Here is a 26027-nt window from a genome sequence, read left to right as displayed (position 1 = left end):
AAGATGGTCTTTTGGCCTTAGCCTCCTCTCTGTTTGGTATTCATTCAGGAATGGACCCACCTCCCCTTACTCTGCCAGTTTACACCCCCACGGAAAACAGGAAAGATCTGACAGCAACCTGACACTCTTGCTTTCCAGGTCAAAAGTCACGGATCCAGCCTTCACACTTGTTTTGACTTACTCAGAGTCTTAAACATATTTCAGTTAGTTACCATCAGTTAAAAATTGGGCTGGGTCTGTGGTGGCTCATGCTTGTTATCCCAGAGTTTTGGGAAGCCAAGATGGGAGGGTAGCCTAGGGCCAGGAATTCGAGACCATCCTGGGCAAGACTCTGTCTCTAAAAAAAAAATTTTAAATTAGCTGGGTGCAAGCAGTGTGTGCCTGTAGTCCCACCCACTTGGGAGGCTGAGGCAGGAAGACTACTTGAGCACAGGAGTTTGAGGCTGCAGTGGCTATAATTGCGCCACTGCACTCCAGCCTGGGTGACAGAGACCCTGTCTCTAAAAACATAAAAAATAATTAAAAAAAAATTGAAGATTCTCCAATAAAACTCCAAATTTCTACCTTCTCTTAAAAAAGGAGCTCTGCTAATATAAGCCTCCCTTCCACATGGCTGCCAGGGGCTGGAGCTAAGTAGCAGGTATGGGTTTTAGTTTGCCACAGTCCTCACCACTCTGTTTTGTCTCTCTCATACTATAGCCATCAGTTAGCTGCCATTTATAACTATGCTTGCTGCTGCTGCTGGTTTCTGATAACCACCTGCTTCACTCACATTGCTTGCTTGGTTCCTGTAGACATTTAGATTTGTGACTTGCTATTCTAGGAGTTTCCATCAAACATGTATTTTAAGTGTTTTATTAATAGGTATGGAATAGAAAGTACTTTCCTCCTATTACATGAATTTTAGGCACCAACAAGCAAACCTGATGGTTAGTGTGGAATGTTCTAGGAGCGGGGACAAGAAAGGTCACTTGTCTCCTCTCTCCATCCTTACACAGGCTCCTCCAGATCTAAAAAGGTGCTTCAAGCTCTAGCAGGTCAGAATGAGAGATCTGCAAGGTGTGATGGACAGATGGATAAACGCCGATGCCCCCTTCATCAGTTCCTCTGGGGACTGAAGCTCCCTGCCTGGCCCATGGATCTTTTTGGACCAGGTTGCTCATTGAAGCTTTCCCTTCACCTTCTCCCATGTGCTGGCCTCATTTTAGCGTAACTTCTGCTTCCTGAATCAACCCCATGCCTTCCAGATGTTGATTTTATGCTTTTGGGCACAGTGGACCTTATTTTATTCAGTACGTAATTATTTTTATTTGATATCTTGGAATACACCCCTAGGTTTTCTTTACGAATTGTACTCCATTTCTGAATATTATGACCAAAAAAAAAATCATTAGTACTATGTGTTTTCTGCCAATGGAGGCACATTGTATGCTCTGTGTGCTCTGAGCCCAGGATGGTGGATTAAACAATTCCTTAAGCTTGATGCTCTACCTATTATGCGGGGACAAGAAAAACCATATGAGCCATAAATGGCAACTTCCTTTTGGAATCCTGAAGCCGTGTAAATTCATCCTGATGGAAAGTTCAGCCCTGACAGTGTCTGGAGGCCGGCTGGCCCAGAGGCCAAAGCTGTTGCCACAACAATCTTTAAAAATAGATCACCTCTGAAAGCAGAGCAGATTTCCCTGTAAGCCCAGTACAGATGCTCTGGGGCTCTTAACAGCTACGTTTGCATAGAGATTAGCTGTATTTCAGAATAATAGATTAGAAGAAGGCTAGAAGGGGAGAGAAACCAAAGGACTCTGAGGAAAGCAGCAGAGTAGCATAGCTGCAGATGATCAGATAAAACAGGCCTGTGTCGCAGCTCTGTTCACCTGTTAACCCATCTAGAAGACAACTCCTTTATAGACCCAGGTGCCTGTGAGACAGGAGGAGAAAAGGATTCTTCTCACCATGGTGCTCGTGTCTCCCTGAAGCGACAGCAGCGTGGGCGACGAGGTGTGCGGAGTCTGCTGCCTCCACTTGAGAGGGGCTTCTACTCAGGATGATGAGATGTGCCTGTCACCACAGAAAGAAGAAACATGTTGTTTACATACTTGGCAGCAGCAACAGGGAACTAACTGTCCTTGCAGAGATAAGCAGAAAGCCAAGGAACTTTCCAGCAAGCTAGAAGAAATGATTTATGTGGAAGTGAAATCAACTTGCAGGAGAGCTGGATTTTAAAAGGACTGAGTAGTGGAGGGAACACTGAACAATGAATCCAGATGGCTCAGTGCTATGGCCAGGGCCTGTCACTAAGCAAATCATTAAACGTCTATGATCCTTTGAGTCAGTGTCAGCAAAGAGGAAGAGGGAGTTACAAGAAGTAAAGAGATGGATAGAAGGTGTCAATGCTGTGCAGAGAAAGCGGACAAGTCCCGTGCCCTGCCTACCAGTCAGCCCCAAAAGTGGGACCTATCCATGGGTGTCAGCAGTCTCCCCACAGAAATACAGACTTCTTCTTTGTGCCTGTGCCACCAAGCCCATTTGCCTGCACCCTCTACAAACTCGCTCAGGGGAGTTGCCCAAGCACAGAAAGCAGCTCAGTTCCTTGAAAATAAAGTCCACTAAAATGTTTTTGCCCAGGCATGGTGGCTCATGTCTGTAATCCCAGCACTCTGGGAGGCCAAGGTGGCTGGATCACTTGAGGTCAGGAGTTCACGACCAGCTTGGCCAATATGGTGAAACCCCATCTCTACTAAAAATATAAAAATTAGCCGCGTGTGGTGGTGCATGCCTATAGTCCCAGCTATTTGGAAGGCTGAGGCACAAGAATCGCTTGAACCTGGGAGGTGGAGGTTGCAGTGAGCCGGGATTGCACCACTGCACTCCAGCCTGGGTGACAGAGACTCCATCTCAAAAAAAAAAAAAAAATAGTTTTTAAACAACAAACAAAAAACTATGATCTTATGAACATAAAATCACAATAATCCTTTCAAATAACATGAAAAATACATGCTTTCAAATAAAAAGTAACTACTCATCTCCCTGTCAGCATTTGAGTTTTAAAATACTATTAGTAACTTGTTTACATTCATTCATACTTAGGATCGCCTACTATAGGACAGGCATGGGCTAGAAAGTGTGGGCAGTACAAAAAATAAAATATGGTGAAGTAAGATAATACACTAATGTGAGTCAGTAGGTAGTTCACAATTAATTGCCAAAAGAGTGACAGAATACTAAAATGCCATGAGTAGGCCAGGCATGGTGGCTCACAACTGTACTCCCAGCACTTTGGGGGGCTGAGGCTGGTAGATAGCTAGAGCTCAGGAGTTTAAGATCAGCCTGGGCAACATGGTGAAACCCTGTCTCTACAAAAAATACAAAAATTAGCCGGGTATGGTGTCATGTGCCTGTAGTCCCAGCTACTTGGGAGGGCTAAAGTGGGTGAATTGCTTTGAGCCCAGGAGGTTGAGGCTGCAATGAGGTATGATTATGCCACTGCACTTCAGCCTGGGTGACAGAGCAAGACCCTGTCACACACACACATACACACAAAAAGATAAAATGCTATGAGTTTAAAAAAGGAAAACACTAGGTTGGGATAGGCAAAATACACTAGCAATTCATAAGATGTAAGCTGCACTTTAATTCTTTTTTATTTGTGATACCAATTTTAATTTTCTTGATAATTGTTATCATCATTTTATACATGACAAAACTAAGATTGCTGAATGGGTGAGTACGATATCTCACAGCTAATAAGAGATAGAGATAAGAGTCTGACCCTGATCCTCTAACTTCAAATTCTGCTGTTTCTATCATGTCCTGAGTGCTGCCATTCCTCCGATCCTAGCCAGTGGTGGGAGACATCACTAACTGATGCCAGCACACTCCCCAGGGAACCCCGATTCGGTCCTCAGGAGCTGTGATTCATCCACGGGAGCTGGCACAGGAGATCGAGTCATCCCAGTTGAGCATTCTAGTCTGGACCATGCAGTCCTTCCTCCTCTTATGACCAGCTGAATACATTTCTGAGACTATAATCAGGGTGGAGATAGAATCTTCGACTCTAGACTGTCACCTTACTTGTCACATGCTAAAACCTGCCGAGCTACTGGCTCCGGAATTTTTATGATGGGGCTACTCCAAAATAAGATTGTAGGTAATAATTTTTATTGCTGTATTAGAATAATCAGAATTTCTTATTCATAAGTGCCAACAATACCCTTTGCTTTAAAGCAACTTTTCTTATTATCTAATATAAATTGAATATGTGATTTTGGCAACCCCAAATTAGCCACTGTCCTTGATTTGGCATGAAAGGCCCAGTCTTAAGCTCTGACTTGAAATGTTTTTCAAATAACGGGCACTATGAAATTCAACTTCATGTATGTATAGACAATAGGAGCCACAGGGATAGAGTCAAATTATTACTTGTGTAGTGTTTGGAGAAAGGAAAAAAGAGAGGAAATACTCACCCCCTCCAAAAGAACACCAAATGCAAATTGAGCCATGTTTACTTTGTTTTTCCCCTACTATCTCTACGATCTGTTATTTGAAGAGAACAATCACTGTGTAATGCCAGAAAAGCTTTAACTCATATGATGCAAAGACATATAGTATTTTAGATTAAAACTAAAACAAGAAAGATTTTATATTTTGTTTCTTCCTATTCAGTATTATAAATTGAAGAAAATGTTAATAGATATGTGTCTAACAAAATTATTTTCAAATGAATAATTACATGTTCTGAAACCACTGTAAGTTGTTTTTTTGCCATGGAGACAGAAAGCAAAGTTTTCCAAGAGCAAAATACACACAATATCAAGAAAGTGAGTCAGGCTGGGTGCGCTGGCTCATGCCTATCTCAGCACCTTGGGAGGCTGAGGCAGGAGGATCACTTGAGCTCAGGAGTTTTGAGACTAGCCTGGGCAACATAGTGAGACCCTGTCTCTACTAAAAAATAAAAAAAAAAATTAGCCAGGGGTGGTGCCATACACCTGTAGTCCCAGCTACGCAGGACACTGAGGTGGGAAGATCACTTGATCCTGGGAGATCAAGATTGCAGTGAGCAGTGATCCTGTACTGCACTCCAGCTTGGGTGACAGAGCAAGACTGTCTCAAAAAATAAAAAAAGAAAGTGGGTCCTGAAAGCTTAAAGGGATTTGAATTTATCACAAAATTTTCATGACTTAAATATTTTTCTACATGAGATGCTAACATAAGCAAACATTTATTATTCATTATTCACTTCAGAAACTCAATCCCTAATGTAATTTATTTGATGTTCATGAAGCTTTTAAAAACCATAAGCTAGAGGGAAGGGGATTTGATGGGGGCACCCATGATGTCTAAAATGAGCAAAATTAGCATCTCATTTATTCAGTAAAATTCAATTTAATTCTATTTAATTTAATTCATTCCTATTCAATTCAACTTATTTTCATTTTTAAATGCTTTCTACATGCCAGATATTGTGCTAACACTAGGAATTCCCCCTAAAAATTAGGCAGGAATTTTAGTTTTAAAGGCGCTCACATGTGAATTACAAAAATGTAGGATAGTTTGCATTTTATGCAGATTTACAGACACCACCACCCCTCATTAGGTTTTTGCACCCAGCTAACTAACTTCCTATCTACCCTTACTCTTGTCATCATTTCCCAAGATTTCAGTATCCATGAGATTGGCCTGTACTCAATCAGGCAAGAAAGAGATGGCACATGTAAACAGGTTAATAGAGGAAAAGAGGTCAATAAAATGATTCCTGGCATGGAGGAAATCCAAGGTGAGTGTGTTGGGTCCCAAGACAAGGTGCTGGGGGCATTTGCTATACCCAGAAAGAAGAATTGTAGGGAAATGAGCAGTGAGTTTCAGTAGAGACGCAGCTGACCTGCAGGGACCTTGAAGGGAGGGGCTGGAGGAATGGATGCTCTGTCTCCATGTTGTCCCTGGTCCAGGCTGTGTACCTCTCAGTCTGAGGGAAAGGGCACTGAGATGGTAATTAAAGGTCAGCCTCTGGGGCACAGAATAGGGCTGCGAAGGATGCAGAGTGTAGCTGAAGGACCAAATGGAAATGTCCAGCAAACGACCCAGCTAACACCTTGGCCTCTCAGGTTTCTAACAGACTTACTTTCCTCGTTACTCTCAGCTGCCCAGTCCCCGGGTCACACTCCAGACCTCATCATCGCCCACTCTGTGCTACCACTGGATCCTCCAGCTCACAGACCCATTTTGACTCTTGGGAGGCCCTGGATCTGCTGCATCCATGCACATCTACTCCACTGCCCCCTGACATTCTCACTAGTCATCCACCCCTCCTGCTGTCCTTCCCTTCTTCTTCAGCTTAATGGGCACCACCCATTGCCTGTGTTGAAAATGCCCTCCACTGATGCATTAATTGAGATGGTAAAAAATGGGGAACCACCTAAATATCTATCAGCAGGGGAATGAACATATTGTGGTTTATTCTACAAGTTCTTGATTGAACTCCATCTACATATGTTAACATGGTTATATTTCAAAAACATACCACTGAGTGAAAGAAGCAACTGAGTAAAAGGAGGCAAACATCACGGCACCACTGATTTTCAAGTTTCTTTTTTGGGGCAGAAGAACCCAAACAAAATCTTCTGTGGTTCTCTAATATACACAGCAGGAAAGAGTAGAACAGCTGCTCTCACAGAAGTAGGTGGATGGGGCCTGGAAGTCTGACTACCTGCTCCCAGCTGGCTGCCCCAGAACCTCCATGGAACATGAGGGCTCAGGGTGACACAGATTGAGAACCACAGCACATGCTGGGCAGTAAGGCTTCCTTAGGGAGTGAGTACAAAGGATGTTGACAAAGCTAGTGATTAGACTACACTGTCTTTCCAAACTCAACCATTGTTCACAATTGCGAACAATGCTTCATTTGCTAAGGGAATATAAATACCCTGTTACATGCATCTGAGAGCATTTAAGGACTAGGAATCACAGTTAACAGAATTATAGGCATCCTGCTTGCATCTCCTGGATTTTTGCAAGAGATCAAGTAATGGGCCTCGCGGGGGCTCCATAGTTTGACCACACTCACTCCTTCTCCTCATGATTTATTAATCTCCCCAGGGCTTCCATTTCCCCTCATGTCCTTTGTTCTTTTTAGTATCTTATGGTTACATTTATCAACTGTCATCTTGAAGCTGAGGAGGAATGTTTAATATCCCCAAATCCCTTGGGGTGCTGGCATGTTGGACTGGGTTAAAAACAAACAAAAAACCTCTAATATCCCACATTGAACAAGGTCATTAATTAAGAAAAAACAAACAAACTCATCCCCAAGACCAAGGACCTCAACCCCTGCCAAGGCACAGAGCAGCTGTTCCATCCTGGTGCCTTGTGTGTGTGTTTGGGGGGAAACCACAGATTCCTCAGTGCCAATCAAGCTGTCAATAGATGCAGCCAGAGCCAGACTGGCAGACTTTTATCTAACTGGGCCTGTCCCCTTGGATTTGTAAAATGTGTAATATTTCCTAAAGAGAAAGCTTGATGACTAGTGAAAAGGATGAGAGATACTTCTATTTCTGCAGGCAGACCCCATCATCTGAACACTCAACTTCAAACCCTGGGAGGAGTCTGAGTGTAGAATCCCAGCTCTTGGGGATGGGGTGGGTCTTGGTCTTGGGGGTGAGGGAAATATATTTTCCCCCCACTCTGCAATAATTAGGGGTTCAGTGACAGAGCAAAATCTCTCCTACAGCAAAGTAGAGAGTAAGTACACAAGAAGATCAAGGTACATTTGTGGACTTAGCCTGGATGTATTTACTCTGGAGATGAGAACACTCAGGGAGGAGACAATAGAATTCTTCAACTTAGTCACAGCCAGGATCTCTTTGTACAGCTGAGGGCGAGCAATGGAGGGACACAGGGAAGGAAGGAACTGACACCGATTCAGCATCTTCTTCTGCCATGTGTGGTACTAAGTGAAGTTTACCACTCACAGGTTCACTCAGTCTCAAAATGACCATTGAAAGTGATGTGAACAGCCCAATTTACAGAAGGGGAAATTAAGCCTCCAGGATATTAGGCTACTGGTTGAAGGTCACATTGTGGGTCAGTGGCAGAACAGAGATTCAGACTAAGGCCTATAATTCCCAACTGCATACTTTTCTAGTCTAACACTTGGTTATTGAGAGGGTAGAAGTTACAGAAAGATCATTTTCTAATCAATGTAATGAAGAGCTATTTAATGGTCAGAGAAAGAGGTTGTGAAAGAGTAGACTGTCTGGAAATGCAGTGGGCTGCCTAGATGGAAGAGTGAGGTGCTAACATGTGGATGCCTTAGCAGCTTCTAAATGCTTTAGAGGGATGCCATAAAGGAGAGAAAAGCAGCAGATGGTGGTTAGAGAAGATGTTATGGTGCCGTCCACCAAGAGTCTATGAGTCTGCTTGGTTTCAAGTTTGTGCCTTAATTCAACAGAAGTTCAAGTCCACTTGTCATTGGAGGTGTGAGCTTGCTGTTTCTTTTATAACTGACTAGTTGTGAAGCTGCATAGCTTTCCTTCTCATCCTGCCAAAACTGGTCATTTCACTCTTCAAATTTGAGCTGACACCCTTACGCAAGACAGGGTCACATTGCAGCCCCAGGTTGCCATTTCCTTCCCTCTCCCATCTCTGCCCAGCAGGGAAGCCTTTTGTGGCTACACACACCTTGGAGGCTGGGGCAGCTGGTGAACCTTGGCTAAGAAAAAGATGGAGCTGGGAATCCCTGGGGGATTAGATGAACAGGAAGTCACTGGGAGCAGAGAGCATTGGAAAACTGAGTTCTGAGGGCCCTGGACTAAGCTAGTTTCTTTTAATAGTCAGAGAAAGTCCTCAGTGGCAGCTCTCCAGTTGTCAATTTTAGCTCCTCCAAAGAGCTGGGGAGAAAAAGCACTACTCTGTATAAGCATTAGCAACAAAATAGATACCTCAGGGCTTATATTTTCTTTGTTTGGTTGCAAGTATGTGTTTTCTTAAAACTTCATTAGATTTTTAAATGATAAGAGTATTACCTGCATATAATCTTCAAAAATTTTAAGTGGTAGAAAAGAATAAACAATTGAAATTAAAAAAATACTCCTTCCCCCTTCTACCTGCCTCACCCTCTTTTTCTCCCCATTCTCAGCCTTACAGCTAATCAGTTTCCTGTATTATTCCAGAAATTAATCTCTCTCTCTCTCTCTCTCTCACACACACACACACACACACACACACACACACACACACACAATCATAACCCAGCCACGCGCCACTCTTAGCTTCATCTCCTATGACCCATACTGGGCTCCAGCCACAATGGCCAGACAGCTAAATTGCATTTCTTTAATTACGAGTGAGGCTGAGAACTCTCTCTCTCTCTCTCTCTCACACACACACACACACACGCACAAATGCACAATCATAACCCAGCCACATGCTGCTCTTAGCTTCATCTCCTATGACCCATACTGGGCTCCAGCCACAATGGCCAGACAGCTAAATTGCATTTCTTTAATTACGAGGGAGTCCGAGGATTATTTTTGTATGGTTATTGGTCATTTATGTTTCCTCTTCTGTAAACTGTATGTTCCTGTCTTGTGCATGTTTCTACTGAGTTGTCTTTTTTATCCAGATTTTTAAAGAACTCCTTCTATATTTTCTTCTCTTTGACATTTATGTTTTGACTTTATGATATATTATCACAGAGTAGCTTTTCATTTTTACTCTGTCAAATTTATCACTTTCTTCCTTTCTCTTTTTCTCTTCTGTCTCCTAATGTATACTCATCTGTATATATGCAGAGAAAAATTGTTCAGCAAGTGTCAATACTGGCTATTTCTGGGCCAGGAGGTCTGAGGTGACTGGTGGCATATATTTGATCTTTCCTATATAGCTTGATTTTTAAAAAACAAAGAGCATGTATCATTTTTAGAAAAAGTAGTTATTACTTAAAAAAAACCAAACAAACAGTAATCTTCCCCATTGTGGCACTTGGATTGATGTTATTCTTAGAAAATTTTTATAGTGAAACAATATGAAACAATAAGTGAAATAGTATGAAAATGGACTAATACAGTAAATTGGTACCAGTAGAACGGGGCATTGCTATAAGATACCAGAGAATGTGGAAGCGACTTTGGAACTGGGTAATGGGCAGAGGTTGGAAAAGTTTGGAGAACTCAGAAGACAGGAAGATGTGGAAAAGTTTGGAACCTCCTAAAGACTTGTGGAATGGCTTTGGCCGAAATGCTGATAGTGATAAGGACAGTGAAGTCCAGGCTGAGGTGGTCTCAGATGGAGATGAGGAACTTGCTGGGAACTGGAGTAAAGGTCATTCTTGCTACGCTTTAGGAAAGAGACTGGTGGCTTTTTGGCCCTGCCCTAGAGATCTGTGGAACTAACTTGAGAGAAATGATTTTCGGTATCTGGTGGAAGAAATTTCTTTCTTTCTTTTTTTTTTTTTTTGAGACAGAGTCTCGCTCTGTCACCCAGGCTGGAGTGCAGTGGTGCAATCTCGGTTCACTGCAACCTCTGCCTCCTGGGTTCAAGCGATTCTCCTACCTCAGCCTCCTGAGTAGCTGGGACTACCGGCACGTGCTGCCAGGCCTGGCTAACTTTTTGTACATATATATTTTTTTTTTAGTAGACAAGGGGTTTCACCGTGTTGGCCAGGATGGTCTTGATCTCTTGACCTCGTGATCCACCTGCCTCGGTCTCCCAAAGTTATGGATTACAGGCATGAGCCATTGCTCCTGGCCTGGTGGAAGAAATTTCTAAGCAGCAAAGCATTCAAGAAGCAACAGAGCATAAAGTTTGGAAAATTTGCAGCCTGACAATGCAGTAGAAAAGAAAAACCCATTTTCTGGGGAGAAATTCAAGCTGTCTGCAGAAATTTGCATAAGTAACGAGGAGCTGAATGTTAATCACCAAAACAATGGGGAAAATGTCTCCAGGGCATGCCAGAGACCTTCACAGCAGCCCCCCTCATCACAGGCCCTGAGATAGTAGGAAAAACGATTTTGTGGGCCCAGGACCCCCCCGCTGTGTGCAGCCTAGGGACTTGGTACCTTGCTTTCTGCTCCAGCCATGGCTAGAAGGGGCCAAGGTACAGCTTGGGTGTGGCTTCAGAGGGTGCAAGCCCCAAGCCTTGGTAGCTTCCATGAGGTGTTGAGCCTGCGGCTACACAGAAGTCAAGAACTGAGGTTTGGGAACCTCTGCCTAGATTTCAGAAGATGTATGGAAATGCCTGGGTGTCCAGGCAGAAGTGTGCTGCAGGGACGAAGCATGCACAGAGAACCTCTGCTAGGGCAGTGTGGAAGGGAAATGTGGGATGGAAGCCCCTACACAGAGTCTCCACTGGGCACTGCCTAGTGGAGCTGTGAGAAAAGGGCCACGGTCCTCCAGACCCCAGAATTGTAGGTCCACTGACAGCTTGCACTGTGCTCTGCAAAAGCCACAGACACTTGATGCCAGCCCATGGAAGCAGCCAAGAGGGGGGCTGTACCCTGCTGAAGGCCCTGGAGCTCATCTCTTGCATGAGTATGACCTGGATGTGAGACATGGAGTCAAAGGAGATCATTTTGGAACTTTAAGGTTTAATTACTACCTTATTGGATTTTGGACTTGCACGGGGTCTGTAGCCCCTTTGTTTTAGCCAATTTCTCCCATTTGGAATGGGTGTATTTACCCAATGTCTATACTCCCACTGCATCTAGGAAGTAACTAACTTGCTTTTGATTTTACAGGCTCATAGGTGGAGGGGACTTGCCTTGTCTCAGATGAGACTTTGGACTTGGACTTTTGGGTTAACATTGGAATGAGTTAAGACTTTGGGGGACTGTTGGAAGGCCATGACTATGTTTTGAAATGTGAAGACATGAGATACGGGAGAGGCCACAGGCAAAATGATATGGTTTGGCTTTGTGTCCCCACCCAAATCTCACCTTGCATTGTAATCCCACAATGCCTACGTGTCATGGGAGGGACCTGTGGGAGGTAATTAAATCGTGGGAGTGGTTTCCCCCATGCTGTTCTCATGATGGTGAATGAGTTCTCATGAGATCTGATGGTTTTATAAGTGTCTGGCATTTCCCCTGCTGGCTCTCATTCTCTCTCCTGCTGTTCTGTGAACAGGAGCCTTTTGTCATGATTGTAAGTTTCCTGAGGCCTCCCCAGTCATGCAAAACTGTGAGTCAATTAAACCTCTTTTCTTCATAAATTATCCAGTCTTGGGTATTTCCTTATAGCAGTGTGAGAATGGACTAATATAACTGCATTCTACATCTTTCCTAATTCTAAACAGAAGGCTAGTATTAATATTTTCAGAAATGTTTAAAATTAAAAATAGCATTATTCTGATTATTTACAATAAATTGATTGCATATTTATAGCAAGTGCACAGCAACTACTAAGAGCCAATCAGAGGCACTGCCATTAGCTGAGAACTCTGCACCTGCCAGGAGCCATGTGGGAGCACTCAGCAGCCATCACCCCTGGCCTGACCAAGGCCAGTAAGTTGTCCAGGCTGAGACCCAAAGCTAGATTTTCTGGCTCCAAAGCTGTCAGTTGAGCAACTGATGAATTTAATGATTTCATTATACTTTGCAAGTCAAAATACCCTAAATTTGGGAACTCCTGACTGGCAGAGCTACCCTGGAAACTGAAAAGAGGGATATGCAATTCAAGTGAGAGATGGGAAAAAGCAACCCAAGCTAGGACTGTTATGGGTGTGTTAATTTATACACACCCATAAACATACTCTCACTCACATAAGGAGAACCCTGTGATTTTTCTTTTGGATAGGAAAATAAGGTTTTATTGCCAAAATCTGCCATGAGGAGTTTCAGAAACAATCACATTTCCAATGTTTTCTTCCGGACCCCTGCGGTAGAGGGAGGGATGAGGTAGATGACGGCTCTTTCATCAGACCCTGGGACTGCTGCCTTCTTTGTGTTGGCTCTCCAGGACTTGGTTTATTTTTCTCCATTTTAATGAGCTAATCCCTAAAATGCTTTGGAACTTTTCTGTATTTTACAGGAAATAAAAGGTCTTTTCTCTCTGGGTATTTCTGTCACTCCAGAGGAATGAAGGGTGAAAAACAACAGGGAAAAAATAACAAAACCTCTTTGTGTATACTTAATAAACGGCTTTTATACATGGGTCCCCTTCGAGGGCTGTGGCCTTACTGCACCTTTCTGTATCTAAGGTAAATCTCCTAAAGGAAAGAGAAGGATTGAAAAATGTTTAATAATTACTGTTAAGAAATAAAAGTAGCTTATACTGGCAGAAGGCCTAATAGTTCACAAAGCACTTTCCATTTTGAACCTTTGAGTAGTTCTATGAAGTGGATGGAATATTTTGTAGGTTATTTTTTTAAGGAGCTAAATGACTTGCCTACAATCAAACAGCTGATAAACAGAATAGTCTGAACTCCAACCCAGATTTTTTTTACTTCAAATTCAGTATTATTTTCATTTCACCAAGGTATTTCTTTAATAATCTGCAATTAGTTTTAAAACACTCTCTAATATTTTTTAACCTCAAGAATAAACAACAGCAAAAGTCACCTATCGAACTTCATAAGTATTATAAAAATGAGTGAATTCCACTATAACCTGGATACAGGGAAATCCTTCTAACTTAGGGTCACAGGAAAGGTTGAAAATTTGAACACATTTAGAAAACTTGTGTGGCCAAAAGCAGAAATAGCACTAATAAATGAGTTCAGCAAGGTTGCAGGATACAAGATAAACATAAAAAACCATGTATTTCTATACATGAATAATCAGAAAATGAAATTTTAAATGCTTCCATTTGTAATAGCATGAAAAATAATAAAATACTTAGGAATAAATTTACCAAAAGAAGTACAAAGCTTATACTCTAAAAACTACAAAACATGGTTGAATGACATGAAAGAAGAGCTAAGTAAATAGATATCCCATGTTCAATGATTGAAAGACTTAATATTGTTAAGATGTCAATACTTCCCAAATTGTGATACAGATTCAATGTAATCCCTACCAAAATCCTGGTGTTTTTTTGTTTTGTTTTTTTGCAGAAATTGACAAGCTGATCCTAAAATTCACATAAAAATTCAAAGGATCCAGAATAGCCAAAAGAATCTTAAAAAAGAAGAACAAAATTAGAGATTTGCACTGATTTCAAAACTTACAACAAAACAACACTAATTAAGACAATGTGATACTGGCATAAGGATAAACACATAGATCAATGGACAGAATTGAGAATCTAGAAATAAACCCTTACATTTATGGCCAATTTATTTTGACAAGGGTCCCAAGATAATTTGATGGTGAAAGAATAGTCCTTTCAATAAATAGTGCTAGGACAATTGGGATAGCCACTTCCCCCCACACTCCCTCAAAAAAGGAAGTTGGACCCCTATATCTCACACCATATATAAAAATTAACTCAAAATGAATCAAAGACCCACGTGTAAGAGCTAAAAATTATACAAACTCTTAGAAGAAAACATAGATGTAAGCCTTCATGACCTTGGATTAGGGAATGATTTCTGAGATGTGATGCCAAAAGCACAAGCAAAAAACAAACAAACAAACAAAAAACCCACACAAACAAACAAACAAAACCATAGACAAGTTGGACAATCAAAATGAAAAACTTTTGTGCTTCAAAGGACACTATAAAAAAGTCAAAAGACAACCCACAGATTGGGAAACACCTCACAGATAAGGCTCTAGTATCTAGTATCCAGAATATGTAAATAACTATTATTAGTCAACAATAAAAAGACAAACAACCCTATTAAAAATATGCAAAGATTTTCCATAGACATTTCTCCCAGGAAGATATACAAATGGCCAATAAGCTTATGAAAAGATGTGCTACGTCATTAGTCATTAGGGAAATTCTAATAAAAAGCCACAATGAGGTATCACTTCATACGCACTACAATGACTGAAATTAAAAATGACAGATACTAAGAAGTCTTGGTGAGGATGTGGAGATATTGGAACTTTCATAAATTGTTGGTGGGAATGTAAAATAGTGAGGCTGCTTTGGAAAATAGCACAGTAGTTCCTTGAAAAGTTAAATGTAGAGTTACCATATGATTCAGCAATTCCACTTGTAGCCTTATACCCAAGAGAAATAAAAACATATGTCCATACAAAAAATTGTATATGAATGTTCACAGCAGTATTATTCATAATAGCCAAAAACTGGAAGCAACCCAAATGTCCATCTACTGATGAATGGATAAAAAAATGAGGTGAATCTGTATAATGGAATATTATTCCACCATGAAAAGGAATGAAGAACTGATACATGCTAAACATAGATGAACCTTGGACATATTATGCTAAATGAAAGAAGTCAGAAACAAAAGACCATATACTGTATGATTCTGTTTATATGGAATGTCTAGAATAGAAAAATCCATAGAAATAGAAAATAAATTGATGGTTGCCAGGATATGGGGGAAGAGGGAGGAATGACTGCCAATGAGTATGGAATTTCTTGAAAATACTCTGGAATTAGATAGTGGTAATGGTTACAAAACTCTGTGAATATAATAAAACCACCACATTGTACATTTTAAATGGGTAAATTTTGTGGTATACAAATTTTCTCAAAAAACACCATGAGCAAAATTTTAAAAAATAAATTGGGTAAAAATATTTACAACATATCTCATAAATAAAGGGGCAATATGTATAAGAGATAAAGGATTTCTAGCAGTTAAGAAAACTGAACCAAAGCTTCTATTTAAAAATGGTGAAATGATAGGAATATTTCACAAAAAAGATAATTGACAAAAAATACATGAAAGTCACTTAAACATATGAAAAGATGTTCAACTCCTTTTTAAAAAATATAAATGCAAATTAAAACTATCCTGAGACGACATTTCTCACTCATCAAATTGGAATTAACTCAAAAGCTTGACAGTGTACTTTGCTGAAACAGGTTGTGGGGAAATTGGCACTATCATACACTGCTAATGGAAATACAAACGATACAAGCTTAATTAAAAGGCAATTTGGCAATACAGTAGTAGAATTCCAATAAGACAAACTTACCAATTAAGTTTTGTAGTAAATAAAACTACCAATATATACTCCCTTCAGCCTAGTGTCCCACGCCTAGGAATTTTCTCTGAAGATACAACTCCAACAATACAAAAATAATTTCAAAATATTAAAACCTATCTAAATGCCCCAAAGTGGAAACTATTTGGAAAAAGCCCACAGTACATACATAAAATGTATTATTATACATCTCTACAAGTAAGGGAGATTTCTATGAACTGCTATAAAGTTCATAGTATGAAGGTTTCCAGATATACTGTTATATGAAAAAAAGCAAACATACTAATAACAAATAAATAACTTGGTAGGGAAAGAGAGGGACATTCCTAACAGCAGAATGCCAACTGATAAGTGTGGATAAAATGGTAGAATGGAAAATAATTATTTTACAACCACCACAGTTATGACTGGTTCAGGAAAGATTCATCAATAGATGTGTTAAACCCAGAGGGAAAATTTATGTGAGAAGCAAGATATGTACATAATCTTAAAATGTGTCTTTAAAGATGCTTATTAGCTGCAAGGGAAAAAACAGTTACTATATAGTGAAGAAACTGTACACCACCATGCATGGGTGATAAAAATTAATATCACCAGAAAAGGACAGATGGATTTCATGTGCCTCTGAATGAAATACCACAAGAAGGTACAATATCCCTTTGTAGTATTCTAGCTTGGCATGCTTCACTCATGAGGAAACATCAGACAAACCCAAACCAAGGAACAGTTTATAAAACAGCTGCCTTATATTCTTCAAAAATTTCAATGTCATAAGAAACAAACTGAATGAGAAACTATTCTAGATTAAAGGAGAGAAGAGCTATGACAACTAACTATAATACATGATCCTGGAGTGGATCCTGCATTGGAGGAAAAAGAATTGCCATAAAGGGCCTAATTGGGACAATGGACAAAATGGAATATGATCAATGTTCAAAATTCCCTGAAAAGCCAGGAGTAAGTGGTTCATGCCTGTAATCCCAGCACTTTGGGAGGCTGAAGCGGGTGGACTGCTTGAGCCCAGGAGTTTGAAACCAGCCTGGGCAACGTGGTGAAAATAATATGTAAAAATTGGCTGGGTGTGGCAGTGCACGCCTATAGTCCCAGTGACTTAAAGGGCTGAAGCGGGAGGATTGCTTGACCTGGGAGGGCGAGGCTGCAGTGAGCTGTGTTTGCGCCACTACACTCCAGCCTGGGTGACAAGCAAGACCTGTCTAAAAAATAAATAAATAAGTAAATAAAATTCCTGGCTTTGATAGCTATATTGTGGTTACATATCTTTTTTTTTTTTTCCTAGGCTGGAGTGCAGTGGCGTGATCTTGGCTCACTGCAACCTCCACCTCTTGGGTTCAAGCGATTCTCCTGCCTCAGCCTATCAAGTAGCTGGAATTAGAGGTGTGCACCACCCCGCCTGGCTAATTTCCTTGTTCTTATAAAATATACACTGAAGTATTCAGGGATAAAAGGACATGATATATTGAACATATTTTCAAATGATTAAAAAATATAAACAATTATCTGAGTACATTTGTCTGTGTATATATATGTGTGTATGTTTGTATGTATGTCTATATAGATAAATAGAGAAAACAAATGTGGCAAAATACGTTACAATGGTGGTGAATCAGGGTGCTGCAAATGAAAGGCACTACATAACTCACTTCCCATTTCCAAAGTGCTAAGGACTCCTGGGAGTGATAAAACCTACATGCCGCATGCATATTTGAATCCCTTTGCTGATTCCTACTTTTAGACATTTATATATTTTTTTTTTTTTTTTTTTTTTTTTTTGAGACAGGGTGAAGTGCAGTGGCATCCAGGTTGGAGTGCAGTGATGCAATCTTGGCTCACTCTAGCCTCGGTCTCCCAGGCACAAGCGATCCTCCCACCTCAGTCACCTGAGTAGCTGGGACTACAGGTGTGCATCATCATGTGTGGCTAATTTTTCTATTTTTTTTTTTTGTAGAGACAAGGTTTTGCCATGCTGCCCAGGCTGGTCTCGACTCTTCAGCCCAAGCGATCTGCCTGCCTTGGCCTTCCAAAGTGCTGGGACTACAGGCATAAGCTACCGTGCCTAGCCTACATTTCTTCCTCTAAGCTAAACTGTGGCCTGGGGACACTAGTATCTCACAGACTCATTAGACCTACTCTTGATTCATAATCCAAATTGGCATATTTAATGCACTATAAAGCCATAAGTAAATGTGTTTGATTTCAACTTAATACCTTTCAATTTTATTTAACCACAAACACTTTTTTCTAGGAAGACCTGTGAACTCTTATGATATGCTAGTACCCTATGGAACACAGCGTGGGGAATGCTTCCCTAAACCAAACTCAAATCTTTGAATGCATACTGTTAGTGTTGGCTCTTGGAGGCCATCTTTCAGTTCAGTGAATTTTGTCAGGAGAAATGGCCCTTGCTGGATGACTATGTGCATATTATCACTTATATGGTTTGGCTCTGTGTCTTCCCTGCTGTTCTCGTGATAGTGACTAAGTCTCACAAGATTTGATGGTATTATAAGGAGGACTTTCCCTGCCCAATCTCTCTCTTTGCCTGCTGCCATCCACATAAGACGTGACTTGCTCCTCCTTGCCTTCTGCCATGATTGTGAGGCTTCCCCAGCCACGTGGAACTGTAGGTCCAATTAAACTTCTTTCTTTTGTAAATTGCCCAGTCTCCGATATGTCTTTATCAGCAGCATGAAAATGGACTAATACAGTAAATACAGCAGAGAGGGGTGCTGTGAAAAGATACCCGAAAAGGTGGAGATGACTTTGGAACTGGGAAACAGGCAGAGGTTGGAACAGTTTGGAGGGCTCAGAAGAAGACAGGAAAATGTAGGAAACTTTGGAACTTCCTAGAGACTTGTTGAATGGCTTTGACCAAAAGCCTGATAGTGATATGGACAATATGGTCCAGGCTGAGGTGGTCTCAGATGGAGATGAGGAACTTGTTGGGAATTGGAGCAAAGGTGATTCTTGTTATGGTTTAGCAAAGAGATTGGCAGCATTTTGCCCTTGTCCTAGAGATTTGTGGAACTTTGAACTTGAGAGAGATGATTTAGGGTATCTGGTGGAAGAAATTTCTAAGCAGCAAAGCATTCAAGATGTGAGTTAGGTGCTGTTAAAGGTATTCAGTTTCAAAAGGGAAAGACAGCATGAAAGTTTGGAAAATTTGCAGCCTGACAATGCAATAGAAAAGAAAATCCTATTTTCTGAGGAGAAATTCAAACTAGCTGCAGGTAATGAGGAGTGAATTTTAATCACCAAGACAATGGGGAAGATGTCTCCAGGGCATGTCAGAGACCTTTGCAGCAGTCCCTCCCATCACAGGCCTGGAGGCTTAGGAGGAAAAAGTGGTTTCACGGGCTGGGCCTGGGGTCCCCATGCTGTGTGCAGCCTAGGAACTTGACGCCCTGTGTCCCAGCTGCTCCAGCCTTGGCTGAAACGGGCCGACATAGAGTTTGGGCTGTGGCTTCAGAGGGTGCAAGCCTGAAGCCTTGGCAGCTTCCATGTGGTGTTGAGCCAGTGAGTGCACAGAAGTCATGAATTGAGGTTTGGGAACTTCTGCCTAGATTTCAGAAGATGTATAGAAATGCCTGGCTGCCCAGGCAGAAGTTTACTTTAGGGGTGGGGTCCTCATGAAGAACTTCTGCTAGGGCAGTGCAGAAGGGAAATGGGGGGTGGGAGCCCCCACACAGAGTCCCTAATGGGGCACTGCCTAGTAGAGCTGTGAGAATAGGACCACCGTTATCCAGACCCCAGAATAGTAGATCCATTGACAGTTTGCACCATGTGCCTGGAAAAGCTGCAGACACTCATCGTCAACCTGTAAAGGCAGCCAGGAGGGAGGTTGTACCCTGCAAAGCCACAGGGGCGGAGCTGCCCAAGACTATGGGAACCTACCTCTTGCATCAGCGTGACCACCTGGATGTGAGACATGGAGTCATAGGAGATCATTTTGGAGCGTTAAGATTTGACTGCCCTGTTGGATTTCAGACTTGCACAGGGTTTGTAGCCCCTTTGTTTTGGCCAATTTCTCCCATTTGGAATGGCTATACTTACCTAATACCTGTATCTAGAAACTAACTTGCTTTTTGACTTTACAGGCTCATAGGCAGACGGGACTTGCCTTGTCTCTGATTAAGACTTTGGACCGTGGACTTTTGAGCTAATGCTGAAATGAGGTGAGACTTTGGAGGACTGCTGGGAAGGCATGATTGGTTTTGAAATGTGAAGATACTAGATTTTGGAGAGGCCAGGGGCACAATGATATGGTTTGGCTCTGTGACTCCACTCAAATCTCATGTTGTAGTTCCCATAATTCCCACGTGTTGTGGGAGGGATCCGGTGGGAGATAATTGAATCATGGGGGTGGGTCTTTCCCATGCTGTTCTTGTGATAGTGAGTAAGTCTCATGAGATCTGACAGGATCATAAGGGGGAGTTTCCCTGACCAATCTGTTTGCCTGCTGCCATCCACATATGACATGACTTGCTCCTCCTTGCCTTCTGCCATGATTGTGAGGCTTCCCCAGCCACGTGGAACTGTCAGTCCAATTAAACCTCTTTCTTTTGTAAATTGCCCAGTCTTGGGTATGTCTTTATCAGCAGCATGACAATGGACTAACACAATCACTGAAGTCTTTCCATGAACTTGAGAAACTTGTAGCTGAGACCTTTTTTTTGAACTTTTGAAAGTTTTAAAGTTTGTGCTGGGCACAGTGGCTCACACCTATAATCCAAGAACTTTGGGACGCTGAGGCAGTCATATCACTTAAGGTCAAGAGTTCAAGACCATCCTGGCCAACATGATGAAACCCCATCTCTACTCAAAGACACAAAAATTAGTTGGGCGTGGTGGCGGGGGCCTGTAATCCCAGCTACTTGGGAGGCTGACGCAGGAGAATTACTTGAACCTGGGAGGTGGAGATTGCAGTGAGCTGAGATCATGCTACTGCACTCCAGCCTGGGTAGCAACAGCAAGACTCTGTCTCAAAAAAAAAAAGAAAAAAAAAAAAAGAAAAAGAAGAAAGTTTTAAAATTCTATTAAAGTTTTGAACTTTAGAAACTGATAGCTGAGATGTTGAGGATAGATCTGGATTTAGTCATGAAAAATTTAGAGAACAACTTTTAGAAATTGGATAGGAAGACTCAATGTTGTCAAGATGTGAATTCTTCCCAACTTTATATCCAGATTCAATGCAATCCTAATAAAAATCCCAGGAAGTTATTTTGTGGATATTGACAAACTGATTCTAAAGTTTGTATGCAGAGGCAAAAGATCCAGAATAGCCAATGAAATATGGAAGGAAAAGAACAAAATTGGAGGGCTGATACTACCCAACTTGAAGACTTACAATAAAGCTACAATAATTAAGACAGTGTGGTAGTGGCAAAAGAAGAGACAGAGATCATGGAACAGAATAGAGAGCCCAGAAATAGACACACATAAATATAGTCCACTGATTTTCAGCAAAGGAGCAAAGGCAATACAATGAAGAAAAGATAGTTATTTCAACAAACCATGCTGGAAAAATTGGACATCTACGTGCAAAGAAAAAAAAAAAAAGAATTCAGACACAGACCTTACACCCTTCACAAAAAAAAACTAAAAATGTGTTATAGACCTAAATGTAAAATAAAAACTAGTTGGGCGCAGTGGCTCACACCTGTAATCCCAGCACTTTGGGAGGTAGGTGGATCACCTGAGGTTGGGAGGTCAAGGCCAGCCTGACCAACACCAAGAAACCCTGCCTCTACTAAAAATACAAAATGAGCCGGGCATGGTGGCACATGCCTGTAATCCCAGCTACTAGGGAGGATAAGGCAAGACAAACGCTTGAATCTGGGAGGCGGAGGTTGGTGAGACGAGATTGCACCACCGCACTCTGGCCTGGGAAACAAGAGTGAAACTCCATCTCAAAACAAAAACAAAAACAAAAAAACCAAAACCAAAACAAAACAACACTATAAAACTATAAAACTTCTAGAACATGACACAGGAGAAAATTTAGATGACCTTGGACTTGGTGATGACTTTTTAGATGTATCACCAAAGGCACAATCCATGAATGACAGAAATGATAAGCTGGATTTCATTAAAATTAAAAATTTCTGCTCTGCAAAAGACATTGTCAAGAGAATTAAAAGCCACAGACTGGTAGAAAATCTTACAAAAGACATATTGAATTAAGGACTGTTATCCCAAATATACAAAGAACTCTTAAAAACTCAACAATAAGAAAATAAACAAATTTATTTTAAAAATGGGCCAGTAACTTTGACATCTCACCAAAGAAGATATACAGATGACAAGCCCATGGAAAGATGCCCCACATCATATATCACCAGGGAAATACAAATTAAAAGAACCATGAGATACCACTACACACCCATTAGACTGGCCTAAATCCAGGACACTGAAAACATAAGTACTGGCTTGGATACTTGATGGATATCAAGGATATGGAGCGGCAGAAACTCTCATTCATTGCTGGTGGGAATGTAAATGGTATAGCCATTTTGGAAGGCAGTTTGGTGGTTTCTTACAAAACTAGTTGTTGCCAGAGTTTAAGGGGAAGGAGAGATGAACAGGCAGAGCATGGAAGATTTTTAGGGCAGTGAAGCCACTCTATGTGATACTATAATAGTAAATACATGATGCTGTAAGTTTGTGCAAACCCATAGCATGTACAATGCCAAGAGTGAACCTGAATGTAAACTATGGACTTTAGGTGATAATGATGTGTCAATGTAGGCTCATCAATTATAACAAATGTATGACTCTAGTGAGGGAGGGTATGCATGGGGGTGGCAGGCAGGGGCTATATCTTTGTACATGCCACTCAATTTTGCTGTGAACCTAAAACTGCTTAAAAGAAAAAAGCCTATTAAAAAGTTTGTTGGGAGGCTGAGGCGGGGGGATCTCTTGAGTTCAGGAGTTCGAGACCAGCCTGGCCAACATGGTGAAACCCTGTCTCTACTACAAATACAAAATAGCCGGGCACGGTGGCGCATGTCTGTAATCCCAGCTACTCGGGAGGCTGAGGTAGGAGAATCCCTTGAACCCAGGAGGCGAAGGTTGCAGAGAGCCAAGATCGTGCCACTGCACTCCAGAGTGAGACTCTGTCTCAAAAAAAAAAGAAAGAAAAAAAAAAGTTTGAGAGATATGGGTTAAGAAAAAAAATTAAAGTAAATTTGAGACTCTATTCTGTAAAATGAGAGTAAAATAATGTAAAAAGCTGGCATGGTTGGTACAAAACTGCTTCATTTAAGAACAAAAAAAAAAAAACTGCTGGTGGCAAGGTACATCAAAAACAATTCTGTGGCAGAATGTTAATATGAATCCATATGAACTTCCTCCTACTAGTTTAATTTCTGGACATTTACCCCCGGAAATAATTCAAGAAACTATAAAAGGTTTTTGTATAAGAATATTTACAGTTATTGATACTAACAAAAAATTGTAAACCTGCCAGTGTTCCTATGCTAAGTAAATGTTGCCATGAGCCACAGTGACCTAGGCCAGAAACCTGATGTAAAGCTGGACTCCTCCTCGAGATCTGCATAACCCCCAGGCCTGTCACATCTACTCCCCACATATCTCTCAGATCTGTCCATGCCTCTCCATTTTCACCAGCACCACGTGAGTATGGGCTGTCTCACCCCCAACCTGAACTGCTGCAGTCATCATCTGTGAGTTATCCCCCTGCTTATCTCACCACCATCCAGTCCATTCTCCATACCGCAGAGTGGTCCCTCCAGAATGATAATCTGATGATGCCCATCTCCCTGCCTGAAAACCTTCATCTGCCCTTAAGAGGAAGCTCAAATTCCTTAATATGACTTTCAACATCTACCTAAACGATACCCGTCTACTGCCTTTGCCATTCCCACTGCCCAGGCAGAGGGAGCTTCTTATAGCTCCCTGAATGTGTCAAGCTTTGTCTAACCTTCAGACCTTACCACGTGCTCTGCCCTCTTGTCTAGGCTTGTCTTCCCCCAAAAACATCTCAGTACTTTTTGTAACTGCCAACTATACTTGCTATCTTTGGTCTCTCACATCTCACCTGCTATATAATCTGGTTTCTGTTCTTTTGTTTTGTTTTGTTTTTGAGATGGAGTCTTGCTCTGTTGTCCAGGCTGGAGTGCAGTGGTGCAATCTCAGCTCACTGCAAGCTCCGCCTCCCAGGCTCATGCCATTCTCCTGCCTCAGCCTCCCGAGTAGCTGGGACTACAGGCTCCCACCATCATGCCCGGCTAATTTTTTGTATTTTTAGTAGAGACGGGTTTCACTGTGTTAGCCAGGATGGTCTTGATCTCCTGACCTTATGATCCGCCTGCCTTGGCCTCCCAAAGTGCTGGGATTACAGGTGTGAACCACAGTGCCTGGTCTGGTTTCTGTTCTAATCATCACCCCAGTATTCACCTCAACAAAGTCATCAATGAAAGAAAAAGAAAAAAAAATAACATAAAAGGAAAGAGAAAATTAAAAACATCCAAATTTAGCACTATGTATCAGGTACTGTGCTAAGCTCTTTACAAACTTATTTATCCTCTCTGGAATTCCATGTCCTCCAAAACAGTGAAAGGTATCAAAAAGGAGGGAGGCCAGGCGCAGTGGCTTACGTCTGTAATCCCAGCACTTTGGGAGGCCAAGGTGGGTGGATCACAAGGTCAGGAGATGGAGTCAGGAGTTCACAACCAGCCTGGCCAACATGGTAAAACATCGTCTCTACTAAAAATACAAACATTAGCCGGGCATGGTGGTGGGCACCTGTAATCCCAGCTACTCGGGAGGCTGAGGCAGGAGAATCGCTTAAACCCAGGAGGTGGAGGTTGCAGTGAACCCAGATCGCACCTGCACTTCAGCCTGGGCAACAGAGCGAGACTCCACTCAAAAAAAAAAAAAAAAAAAAAAAAAAAAGAAAAAGAAGAAAAGAAAAGAAAGGGACAGAGGACACCACTTTCATTTTTCCTTTTCCTCCCTGTTTTCCTGGCAATCTTTCTCTGTTTCATTTGCTAGGTAATCCTTCTTTACTTCAGTCGTGAATACTGAAATTTCTCAAGAATCTGTTATTGGTTCTTTTCTCCCTCCATCAACTCTCCCTAGGTGATCTCATCCTCTCCCAGGGCAATCACTACGTGTAAGGGGATAACTTTCTGACCTATATTCTGAGCACCAGCCCCGATTATCTAACTGCCTATTGTCATTTCCACTTGTATGCCTCACAGGCATCTCAAACTCATCATCTAAAACACAGCTTGCCATCTCTCCATCACCCAGTCACACACCAGTTCCCTGGTAGAAACGGCACAAACATCTACTCAGCAGTCCATGCCAGAAACCTGGGAGTCATCCATGACTCTTCCCTTCCTTCTCTCCCCCACATCCAATCAATCTCTATGTCCTATCAATTCTGCCTCCTAAATCTTTCCTACATCCATCTACTTCTCTTCATCCCCACTATCTTCACCCTAGTTCAAGCTACCATCATTCTTACGTTTGGCTACCTCAGTAGCTTCCTAAGTGGTCCAGTTCTATGGTTGGCGCAACTTCCCCAATCCATTCTCTACAAATCAGCCAGAACAATCTTTCTAAAAAGTACTGGTTTTGAAAGAGAGCATGCCATTTATTGGGTGTGTACTCCTGGGCATATCACTCAACCTCTCTAATTCTTGGCTTCCTTATCTATAGATGGGAAATAATAATGTGTCACGGGGTGGTAATCATGATTAAAAGAGACAATCTAGATAAAGTGAGAAAAAGGGGCACTCTAACAAACTGTGAGTAGGAGTATAAATTGTCAGACAAATTACAATAAGAAATATTAATGAAATACTCTCAGGACCTTGTCACTGTATCTCATTTCAAATAACAAGAATAGATTGGTCTGTATCTTAAAACTTTTACAGGAAAAAATTATGAGAAAAACTTTTTTAAAAGTATCTTTGGCATGAT

At 41.5% G+C, this 26027-nt stretch overlaps 1 protein-coding gene across 4 annotated transcripts in view; it reads right to left on the bottom strand.

Moving 5' to 3' along the window:
- The window catches only part of TTC23 (tetratricopeptide repeat domain 23), a 119603-nt gene that overhangs the window by 36697 nt on the left and 56879 nt on the right, over window positions 1-26027 (bottom strand). For all 4 annotated transcript variants that reach the window (XM_050799815.1, XM_050799817.1, XM_050799818.1 and 1 more), the window contains one exon: window positions 1953-2058. In XM_050799815.1, the coding sequence (XP_050655772.1) occupies window positions 1953-2058 (106 nt within the window). The remainder of the gene's footprint in view (window positions 1-1952; window positions 2059-26027) is intronic.

This window comes from Macaca thibetana, chromosome 7 (assembly GCF_024542745.1).
Source record: "Macaca thibetana thibetana isolate TM-01 chromosome 7, ASM2454274v1, whole genome shotgun sequence".
NCBI classification, from domain to species: Eukaryota; Metazoa; Chordata; class Mammalia; order Primates; family Cercopithecidae; genus Macaca; species Macaca thibetana.
This window is presented reverse-complemented; position numbering and strand designations above follow the sequence as displayed.